General features: G+C 37.6%; 1 protein-coding gene across 5 annotated transcripts; it reads left to right on the top strand.

Moving 5' to 3' along the window:
* The first annotated feature begins 406 nt into the window (after positions 1-406).
* LOC140761945 (ethylene receptor 2-like) lies at positions 407-7,005 on the top strand. Of its 5 annotated transcripts, none has more exons than XM_073099494.1 (3): positions 407-551; positions 2,378-4,230; positions 5,873-6,626. In XM_073099494.1, the coding sequence occupies exons 2-3, from the start codon at positions 2,488-2,490 to the stop codon at positions 6,395-6,397; spliced, it is 2,268 nt and encodes a 755-aa protein (XP_072955595.1). In that variant the 5' UTR covers positions 407-551; positions 2,378-2,487; the 3' UTR covers positions 6,398-6,626. The 5 variants fall into 5 exon arrangements, with proteins under 5 accessions (XP_072955595.1, XP_072955596.1, XP_072955593.1 ...); XM_073099495.1 differs by lacking the exon at positions 407-551 and adding an exon at positions 1,291-1,426; XM_073099492.1 differs by lacking the exon at positions 407-551 and adding an exon at positions 1,311-2,228 and having other exon boundaries at positions 5,873-7,005.
* Positions 7,006-11,620: the final 4,615 nt, after the last annotated feature.

Raw genomic sequence — 11,620 nt, 5'->3', positions numbered from 1 at the left:
AATGAAGCTCATTCTCAACTATTCTCAATCTCAAAAGCTTCCTAAACCCAGATAATATCCTCATCCCTCTCAATTGTAGTTCTTCTACTTGATCCTCCAAGACTTGCTGAAAGAAGTCTCCCACTTGCTTAGAGATGAAACAACCCATATTGAGATCTTAGAAGCTTACAATAGCTTTATTTTTGCACTCATATATGGGCTAGCTTTTGGATTCAACTAGAACATTTTCCACGTGAACAATGATCTTCTCTAGTCTAGGATCAACCACTTTCTAGTTCAGTCATAATTTAAATTATCTTATAAATTATCAACATCCTCAAAGAGAGATTTTCTACACCTGTGTCAACATCAATGGCCTTCTCCTTGTCCCCTCTCATAGCCACTTTGGCTAGGAGGAGGGAAGAGGCTTTTCCTCCTCTCTTACTAAGAATCTTTTCCTTCCTTCCTTTCTCTTTTCCCTTCTATATTAACTACCATTTTCTCTTCCTCGTTAGCTGTGGTCGGTACACCCTAAGCGCTAGGAGCCATTGCCGAATCTCCAATGCTCAAGGGTAGCCAAATCTAGCGAAGCATCTTTCTTTTTTCCGCTTGTTTCTTTATATTTTATGTTTTGTATAGGTGTACTTCTTTAGCTAGCCTAGATCTGCAATGGTCCTAATTGAGTTATCGGAAGCTAGATCTTTTGTGCGTCGATATTGTTGCTTGGGTAGAGCTTTTTTTATTTTATTTTTGTGTGCCCTTTGAGCTTGATACAATATGTTTTCTTATTGTATCGTCTATTTTGTCTTAGTAGCAAAGTTTATTTAAACTATCACTCTTTTTCTTTCTTATTGAATGAAATCTCTTACCAAAAGGGTTTCTATTTGAAAATGGGTTGATAAAAATTTATAAATGATCTCAAATCCAATTTTGATAGATACCTAAATTGAATTAGGATATATTCATATCTCCCCTTACGACTAAGGAGGTCGTAGAATTAACTCCAACTATCGGCAATTATTATGAAAAAAATTATTTTATAATTTTAAAACTTAGTGGCTTAGCTCAATATTATTTAAATTTAGAGCAATAATGTAATAATGCATGCAACTTAAAATTTAAAGTGAGTGGATTAGTATGGTGGCTAAATTTAGTGGGTACTAATAAATATCTCCTGTCTTCTGGGGAGGGTTTGTTTGGTCATTTGATTGTATCTATATAGTAGTCTTTGAGCTATTTAACGATTAAAAAAATAAAATAAAATTGGGATATTTTACATCACGATTCACGGGGCGTGAATAAGTCAAAGAAGCGGGTGAAAATAGAATTTCTCTTTCTTGGACGGCGTTTCTACCTTCTTTCGGACCATCTCTACTCGTCACTCTTGCGGAGTTCGCTGAATCCACTTGGTCGCTTAGATGGATATCTACACCTTCGACATGGAAATGTGAGTAACACCCAACGCGGGGAGCACTGAGAGGAATCGGTGCGTTAGTCCTAGGATTTCACCATCAATTCGGAAGCTGAGAGGGGCCGGACCACCACTACCAATTATAGATTTTTTTTTCTTTTTGTTGTCAAAATTGGATCTTTCGTTCGGTCTTCAAATAATTATTTGGAAAGTGATCATGGGTATCTGCCCCTTCCAATATTAGCTTGGATTAGAGAGGGTGGTTTTGCAGGTAGTGGTTTTGGACCCGATCTGGTAGTTGGTTGTTCTGTTGCTTTCTCTTTCTTTCTTCTTGAAATGGCTATCACTCTATGGGGGAGTTGAAGGAAGAGAATGGTAGGAGAGAAAGGTGAAATTTCTTTCTTTCTTTCTTGTGCTGGTGGAATCTTTGTTAGGTGCGAAGTATTGATGGGTATATGTATATGTTGGATTTTGGGACTTGGATACCGGAGATCTTTTTACTTTCTTAGTGATATCTCTGTCAATACTCGAGAGATTTGATTTGAGTGCGGGTTTCTTTTGTGGAGGTAATTTATGACTTGGGGGACTTGTTCCTTTTTCATTTTAGAGTGGTACTGAGATTTAAGGTTCAAAAAAAAAAATCCTATTTTTCAGCCTTGTGTTGCATCATAATTAGGGTTAATGCTTCTGTTAGATTTTTTAATGAAAGAAAAGGTTTTTCGAGGCTGGGATATGGGAGTTCTTGCAAGATGTTATCTTCTATATTCTGGTAATGAGGTCTTGATTCTGAGTTTGGGGCTGTTCTTTTGAAGATTGCTCTCTGGAGGTATTCTTCAAGGTTACTCCTCGTAAAATTGTCTAACCTGATGCTTTGAATTGGAACTCCTTTTTTCTTTTTCATTCCTATCAAATAACTGATATACTCTGGTTATCTTGAATTATTTTCTTCTGATTTTGATGTGGAGTTATTTAACGTTTTGATTCTAGGGAACATGAGTTCTTGCAGCAGTTGAGGCAACAGGGGTTTACTTTTTTGTGATCCCTCAGTATCTTAAATCATATGATGTGTCCATAAATGAAGCTTACTGGTGCTGCAAATGTTAAGAGAATTGTGCCATGGGGTTCTGATTTCCTTACTCATATTATCTTCATCTGCTGTCGAGATTGGATTTTCCCGCTGTAATTGTGATGCCGATAGCCTATGGAGTGTCGATAGCATCTTCCACTGCCAGAAGGTGAGCGACTTCTTGATTGCAGTGGCGTACTTCTCAATCCCACTAGAGTTGTTATACTTCGCAACATGCTCCAATCTCTTTCCATTCAAATGGATCGTCATCCAGTTCAGTGCCTTCATAGTCCTCTGTGGGCTGACCCACCTGCTCAATGTCTTCACCTACGAGCCGCATTCCTTTCTCCTTGTGTTGAGCCTCACCATTTCCAAATTCTTAACTGCACTCGTCTCCTTTGCGACTGCAATAACCCTCTTAACCTTGATTCCTCAGCTGCTGAGAGTGAAGGTAAGAGAGAACTTCCTAAGACAAAAAGCACAAGAACTAGACCGAGAAGTTGTGCTGATGAAGAAGCAGGAGGAAGCAAGCTGGCATGTCCGAATGCTGACGCAAGAAATTCGCAAGTCACTCGACAGACATACTATCTTGTATACCACTTTGGTTGAGCTTTCAAACACATTGGGGCTGCAAAATTGTGCAGTGTGGATGCCCAATGAGAGTCTAAATGAAATGATCTTGACTCACCAATTGCGAGAAAGAAGCTCTTCTGAGTTTCAGAATCACTCGATTCCGTTTGATGATCCAGATGCAACTGAAATAAAAGAATCTGAGGGTGTGAAAATACTAAAGCCAGACTCTATACTTGGGCGTGCAAGTAGTGGAGGTCTGCTTGAACCAGGATCTGTGGCTGCAATACGGATGCCTATGCTAAAGGTATCCAACTTCAAAGGTGGCACACCAGATGTTGTCCAAGCAAATTATGCGATATTGGTTTTGGTCCTCCCTGTAGATGACTCAAGGATCTGGAGTCGCCAGGAATTAGAAATTGTTGAAGTAGTAGCTGACCAAGTAGCTGTTGCACTATCCCATGCTGCTGTTCTAGAAGAATCTCAATTGATGAGAGACAAACTTGTCGAACAAAACAGGATGTTGTTGCAGGCTAAGCAGGAAGCATTGATGGCAAGCGAGGCAAGGAACTCCTTCCAAAGAGCCATGAATGAAGGAATGAGAAGGCCCATCCACTCTATTTTAGCTTTGTTGTCCATGATGCAACAAGAAAACTTGAGTCCTGAACAAAGACTTGTTGTTAATACAGTTGCGAAGACTAGTGGTGTTGTGTCAACATTGATCAATGATGTGATAGAAGTATCTACTATCAACAGTGAGCAGTTATCTTTGGTGATGAGACCCTTTGAGCTGCGGTCTATGATCAAGGAAGCTGTTAGTGTCACCAGATGTCTTTGTCATTACAAGGGTGTTGGTTTTGGATTTCAGGTGGAAAACTCTTTGCCTGAACGGGCTATTGGTGATGAGAAGAGAATATTTCATGTGTTTTTGCATATGGTAGGTACACTAGTAAATGGATGTGATGAAGGTTTTCTCACATTCTCCGTTCTTAGTTATGGCAATGGTAAAGAGGGGCAAGATCAGGAATGGACACCATGGAAATCAAATCTCTCTGATGGTTATACTTGTGTGAAGTTCGATGTTGGAATTAAAAGATCACAAACTAAAGCTTCTAGCTCATCATCAGATCACCTTCCCAGGAAACCCAACTCTGAAGGTTTGGAGACAGGCCTCAGCTTCAGCATGTGCAAGAACCTTGTGCAGGTAGACACCAATTACAATTCTTTAAATCCTTCAATATCAGTTAAGTACTGCAGCATATTAGATTGAGTGAGAACAGATTAGCATCCTGTTCTATTTTAATCTCATAAATATATAAATATATATATATCATCTAATTCCTCTGTTGTTTTCATAAACAGTAGTTTTTGGTGAATTTTGAAGATTTATGTAGCTGAAAATGTGAATAGGATGCATATAATCCGACATCCGGCATCTTCTATTCTATTCATGGGTAATTTTGTTTGAAAACAGAAAAACAAATTATGGACCTTATGTAACGAAACATGGAGACATCTATGTAACTGCAGAAAATTATTTTGTTGTAAATCAATCTTGAGAATATCATTTGCATATCAGTGCCCTTAATCTCTTCAAAATGCACTTCTATTATTTTACATAAAGAGGCTTTATGTTTCTCTACCGACTCATTAAATTACAACAAAGAAAAAAATCAGGTTGTTATAGTTTTGCAAACTGGGCTTCTACTTTTAGAAGAAAAACAATGACCATCTTAGCCTTCTAATATAAATCTTGGACATCTTTAGTAATGAACCTACTAGTTGCAAAGCTTATACCATATCTATGATCTGAGTTAATGATAGATTCCCAAGGCAACTTGTCTATGGTACTGGAGCTGACCTTTTTTGTGCAAATACTCCGTTGCATGCCACGCCAAACAAACTATCTATTTCCAGAAAACTACATTCACAAAATGTGTCCATAGATAAACTTTCCCATGCTTTAAAGAATCACTGAATAACAGCTAGGTAGTACAGAGGAGTATTGGCACTCTGTCATGAATGGACATTAGATCATTTAAATCATTGCATTTTCAGGTTTGCAAATTGTAGTAAATCTTTGTTAGAATTTTCTTTTATTTTCCTAGAGCAGTGGGTTAGAGGGCGTCATTCACCGCGATAATAAGTCTTGCTGATATTTGCCATTAGGACAGGTTCAAGTTACAGAACAATCTCCAATAGTGAATAGTGATGCAAAGCTGCTTATATCTTTCCGTTAAACCCAGCATTAGCAGGAGGCGGTAGTAGGCACCTTTATGACGCGGCAGTTTCTGACGAAGTTTGATGGGTGTTTGTGACAAGTAACTATAAATAGTTCATGAATTGTCAAAGTGGAGAGATTCTTTCTTGTCAATTGTCATTTTCTTACTGGGCATGAACCTTGGTGAAAAGGAAGATTTGATTGCTTTTGAACTAGCATCCACCTATGTCCTCCAGATATCCAGCTGCTATAGGTTTCCAGAGAAAAAATGTTTTGGAAACTGATATCTCCAAAGGACCTCTTTGGATATCACCGTTAGAGCAGGATATTCTGAGGTCCTGGTTTTAGTTTTAAAAGAGCTGGAAAGCTGGAAACGGACAAAGGGTTACTTCAGTCAAGCAATTCTAAATTTTCTGGATATGGCAAATCATTCTTTTAGTCACTCATTGTCCTGAGATAGAATGATTGATCAATCATTCTACTACAAGGTAGTTTTAGAATCATTTATTATTGTCTTTCACCAGGCCCTTGTGTTTTTGCAGGAATAGAGATTTTGCTTGTCTAAATAGACCAGCTATCTTCCTGCCTAGTGTCATGCTGATGTAGTTTCTTCTTTCCTATGCAGATGATGCAAGGTAATATCTGGGCAGTTTCTAATTCGCAAGGCGTTACAGAAAGCATAGTACTTGTTCTCCAATTCCAGCTGCAACCTTCCACCCCAGTCTCCAGAGGATCCTTAGATTTCTATCGTACATCATTGTCTCCAAATTTTAAAGGTCTTGGAGTCCTATTAGTTGACAATGATGATATTAACAGAGCTGTTACCCGAAAGCTCCTTGTGAAACTGGGTTGCCGTGTCTCCTCTGTTTCCTCCAGTATCCAATGCCTGAGCTCCCTGAGTACCTCAGCAACACCTTTCCAGCTTGTTGTTCTGGACCTTAACATGCATAAAATGGATGGCTTTGAAGTGGCAATGAGAATTCGGAAAGTTAGAAGCGGTTGCTGGCCTTCTATCGTGGCTCTTACAGCTAGTGCCGAGGATAACATCTGGGAGAGGTGCTTGAAATCAGGGATTAATGGTCTCATCCGGAAACCAATAACACTACAGGCAATGGGAGATGAACTGTACAGAGTCCTTCAGAATAGTTAGCCACATGGTTCTCAATACTCTCTTTGGGGAACTAATGCAGCTGTAATCCTACTTCCTTCCGTTTATTTTACCAGATTTTGTTCATGCCATTATTATACAATCCTGCACACACAAGTTATGTATACAGAAATCAGAAACTTTTATTCTTTTCTTTTTTTCCTTCGGTAAAAGACAGATTCTGATTCAGCATAGAACAGTTAATGCCATTAGAACTGAAAGATTAGCAGCAGATGATCAAAATGTTCAGTTTGGAAATGTTCTTTGGAGCTCACTTATAACGCAGCAGTACAGTTGAGTATTTTCTCATCAATAAGTTATCGACATTTGTATAGCAGTTAGCTTTTAATGTTTTCAGTTAAGATTGCTGTTCATCTACCATTGTCTGTACTAGTTGATTGCTCCACAATAGACATGATTGCGGTTATTGAAACAAGATTACGTGCAGCAGATTGACTACTTGGAATCTTGTTAGGCTAAAGTTTCGGTGCACAAGGAGGAATACAGGGTTTTCTCTCTCCTATCCTCATCAACTGACTACAAAGATTTCTTACTCATTTGTCAAAATATCTTTCGAACTTTATTACTTTTAATATTACATCAACTTATTATACTACTGTTACTCGTTTGTAACCAGATATTACAATAACCTAAAAGACCGTCATAATCTTTCTTAAACAAGTTTAATAAATAAACACATCCTGCCATTTTGTTTTGCAGGATGGAATCTGATAGAGACGATGAGACCACCAACATTTATTCACCTATTGGTGTTTTCACTGTCCATTGTATTTATTCAACAACCCTTTCTGAGCTCTTCCAACTCGTTTGGAAAAAGCTACTAAAGACGACTGATATTTCCTTGGCACAATGGAGAGGGTGTTTTGCAACCAAGGTAAGTAATCTAGAAAGTTTTAATTGGAGTCTATCTTAAAAAGAAAAAGGAAAAAATTAAACTAAAATAGTTTGGTTAAAGGTGTTTGCATGCCCTTTTGCATTTGAATGTTTGTAGAAATCTTTGATTAACAAAAGAATATGATTGCACTGATGGTTGCAGGATTATTATCTTGTTGTTACACCTCCAAGCATGAGTATATAAATTGATTTTATACCCAAAAAAAATATTCATGTTAATTATTAGAATGCACATAGTAGCCAGATAAGATTAAATACATCAATACTTTTAATGAGCCCAAAATATTTTAACTCCCAGAATAATATTAGCCCGTAGAGTAGTGGCTAGACAAAAGAGGTAGCTCTTTCTCGGCATAGAGGTCATGTTAGACAATTGAGCAAACTCTCCTAAAAAATGAGTCATAACAGACCCAAGCAATGTTTATCTAGTGGTCTGAGTAAAAAATTTGCCAAAATATCTATCCAAAAGTCTGTAGGAGAAATCAAACACATAACTTCTATCATGGGCTAGTAGATCTCGACCAGGACCACAAATGATTTATTCCTATTAATTGCTATAAAGGTGGGTGAAATATAATATTTTGACTGTAACTTAATATAAGTACATAACCAGGAACCATATATTTCTACAATGAGAAAAAAAGATAGAAATATCTTACATGCACACTATGAGTGAGTAAAGAGTAGAACTAGGGTAAACTTAAGTTTTCTTTTCTTTTTCTAGATAATAAGTCTATCAATTAATCATATATTGTATAAAAGAGTTAGCCCTCATCCAATATATAAATATAGACAATTTGATCAGCTCTCCTTGTGTAATTTTTATCAACTAGTTGGGTACTAGGGTCTGAATGATGTCGATACCCCTAACAGTTAATAGTGTATAATTATGATTAAAATATTCTTAACTGTTGATAGGGTATGCTCAGAGCCTACGGGCTGGATTATGAGGGTTAAGTCACTTGGCTTGGCTAATAAAATATATTTTATCGGTATCGAAGCAATGAGGCCGACAAGGAGTTCTTGGATGGCCCCAGTGGCAACACAGACAGCCCGAGGTAGAAGGCGTCGAGGTTGATGTGGTCAACGCACCCTTTGCCCCAACCGCATCTTCTTCCACCACCTCGTCTTCGACCCCGATCTCAGCTCCATCGTCTGCTCCGCCCTCACCCGATTTCTTTGAGTTCAAGACCCGACTCCATTGCTAGTGCAAGCTCATTGGTCGAAGACTGACGATGGTGTGACTGATGCATCTCTTCGGCTTCTTGTTTGCCGCCATGGGAGAAGAGAGATGGAGCAAGAGAGGGGATTCTAAAGGGTAGGAAGAGGATTTGCTTAGATAGAGGAGAGGGTATTTTAGTCATATTATTGCCACATGATAATCACATAACAATTTATGGATGAAAATAGGTAACAAAATCATAACAGAAAGGGTCAAGTAAGGTATTTCTAATAGTTTGAGGGGTCATTGTGGAAAAGAGTGATAATTCTAAGGGTGAAAAGAAAATTATCTTTATTTATATATTATTGGGGATACATTTATATATACTCATTTAATATATGATGCTTCTTTCTTATTCAACTATCTAGTGTGTGATTTACTTTTTATTTAACATCACTAATTCGGGGTAAGGTCTATTCACTGAGCCTTTAGCTCATAACTCCTTTTATTTTTCTTTGCTAAGCTCCTAGATATGAGACACCTGATAGTGATTTTTGAGATATCGTGAAGAGATATTTTAGAGCAAAGACGAGGTGAGCTAGACGTAATGCATCCTGATGTTTTGACATGGCATGTGTGAGTTCTACTAGATTATATGGTTAGGATGACTATTGTGGATTTGGATATCAATATGTTAACATATTTATTTGGATGATGGCATAATTTATTTTAAGATGAATTATGTGAGAAGAGGTATATACATGCGTGACGACCTTGTTCATCCTGTAGCATATTGGGTGTGGGCACGTGAGCGTGCACGTGCACATTGGGCGAAAGCATTACAATTCATGGTGGTGCCTCCCCTTCTCGACTGGTGGGAAACCTTCCCCTCCTCGTGTAGATGCCCTCGATGGCATCCAGCATTGCCCTCATACTGGAGTCGCTGACATTTTTGCAGTCAGCCACCTTGGCCACACCACCTCGTGTCTCTATGCATTGTGTAGGGTATGCTAGGTTGTGGGTTGGGACTACTGGTGGTGAAGACCGCTGAGGTGTACCCGTGCTCATCCCTAGTCGAGCTCGCACTTCGCGTGTTGTCCCTACCATCGATGCTGGTCAGCGTGTTGGCCTCGGATGTCGTCGGTGGTGTTTGCCGGCAGCCACTACTTCTCCACCCTCGGCTGTCTCTAGTCGACGGAAGGGAAGGGTGTAGCCCAGCGCAACCTACGATGTGGTGGGTTGGGCTGTGGCCTAGCCCATGTTGGTTGTTGGTTGGACTATGGCCTAGGCTAGGTGGCAAGTTTGGCTTATTTGAGTTGAGGCTTTGATAAATTCTTTAATAATGTTGGATAATACTTAACAATGATAGCAATAAAGTTTCGAATAATCTAATACAAGAGAAAACAGAACAATTGCGTGGTAATAGTTAGAAAAGTTTGTACTATGTAAAGTGTTAGACAGGGTTGTTTTACATCATAGTACTATGTGTTCGTGAGGCAAATTTATGTTTACCAATTGAGATTCGGTTAAATTCAACATTTATAGCATCCTTGTGAACTGAGAAAAATATTAGTTAATAATTAGCATTTGCAGCAAAATCTTTCCTTTAATGTGCGAAGAAATTATAATATATTAATAGGTACAATTATATACTTTCTCCTAACTATGTTTCTAGAAATCCATGAATCAATCTAAACTAGTTTCCACATTTAACGCAGACCATATTAGCCCATCCAAAAGAATCATAGATATAAATAAGTAGAAAAAAAGATTAGATCTTAAGACTTAATTAGAGACTTACCTGAATTGTAAATTTTAAACATCTAACTTATATATTCAAGCCTTATAACACTCGCTATTTAGCCACGCGCATATGTGACTAAATGACATGAATGACACATCACAATTAGGTTTATATTAACCTTTAAACAAACATGTACTAATAACAATCCATTAATTAACTCATACCATCATCTCTCACACACACACACACACACGCACACACATATATATATATATATGACAGAATAATATGAAACAACTATAATATCCGGCAAAACCTACATTGATCATGATAGACCATCAAGTATAAAAATATAGACTAATACGTATAATGTCACCTATTATACAAATCACCATCTAATATTTTGAAATACCAATATATAAAAATTAGTACAACTTGATCACCACATAAAATTTTCATCTATACTAATCTAATTCCTAGCTCACCTCATTTTTGTTATAAAATATTTCTCTACAATATCTCTGATTTGTCATCGGGTGCCACATATCTGGGGATTAGAAAATAAAGTATAATCATACTAAAACAAAAATAAGAAAATGTAACATCTCACCACCAGAGCAAGTTAAGCAAAATTAGACAGAGAAAACAACATATAATTACTCATCCACAATGATAGTATCCTATTTTCCTCACATAGACTTGAATTCTAACTTTCTTCTACATCTCCTCTGCTTTGAGGCTTGCCCAGCAAACGAAAAGACTATCAATATGATGAACAATAAAGAAGCCTTCATCCAAAATCCTCCAAGATGTTTGTACTTCTGCTCCACTCCTCTGCAATTCCCAACTACCCAAATACAATGTCCTTAGGAAATGTGAATCTCCCCCCACAGCTTTGTTTGCCTGAAACAATAGTTCCTCTGCATCTTTACAAACTCTTTTCTTATTGCAGAAATTATAAACTAACAGTAAAAAAAGCTATAATCTTCAGAGGTATACCTCTATCTTCCAAACTCTTAGTATAACCCGGGAGTTCCTGCCGCCCATCAATTAAAAACTTGTACAAAGACTTGACCAAGTAAACCCTAAACATCCTTAGGATCAAAACATCTCTAACCTTGTTCTTTCCGGAACTAAACTAGCTAAAACCCATTAAAACATCTCCAACAGGACTCCAAAACTTTAAATTTGGAGCCCAATGGAGCTCCAATTGGGCTCCAAATGGGGCTTCAAATTTGGAGCCAGTTACAGTGAAACTTCAAATTTGGAGCCCAGCTTCAATACTATTTAACTTTTATAAATGCCAATTTTGCCCTACAAAATCTTAATCCAAAATTTTTAATTCTATATGTATCCTTTATTAAATAATCTAATTAATTAAACTAAATATATAATTAATTTTGCT

The sequence above is a fragment of the Typha angustifolia genome, chromosome 7, assembly GCF_048772165.1.
Source record: "Typha angustifolia cultivar Huaian chromosome 7, ASM4877216v1, whole genome shotgun sequence".
Taxonomy (NCBI): Eukaryota; Viridiplantae; Streptophyta; class Magnoliopsida; order Poales; family Typhaceae; genus Typha; species Typha angustifolia.
This window is presented reverse-complemented; position numbering and strand designations above follow the sequence as displayed.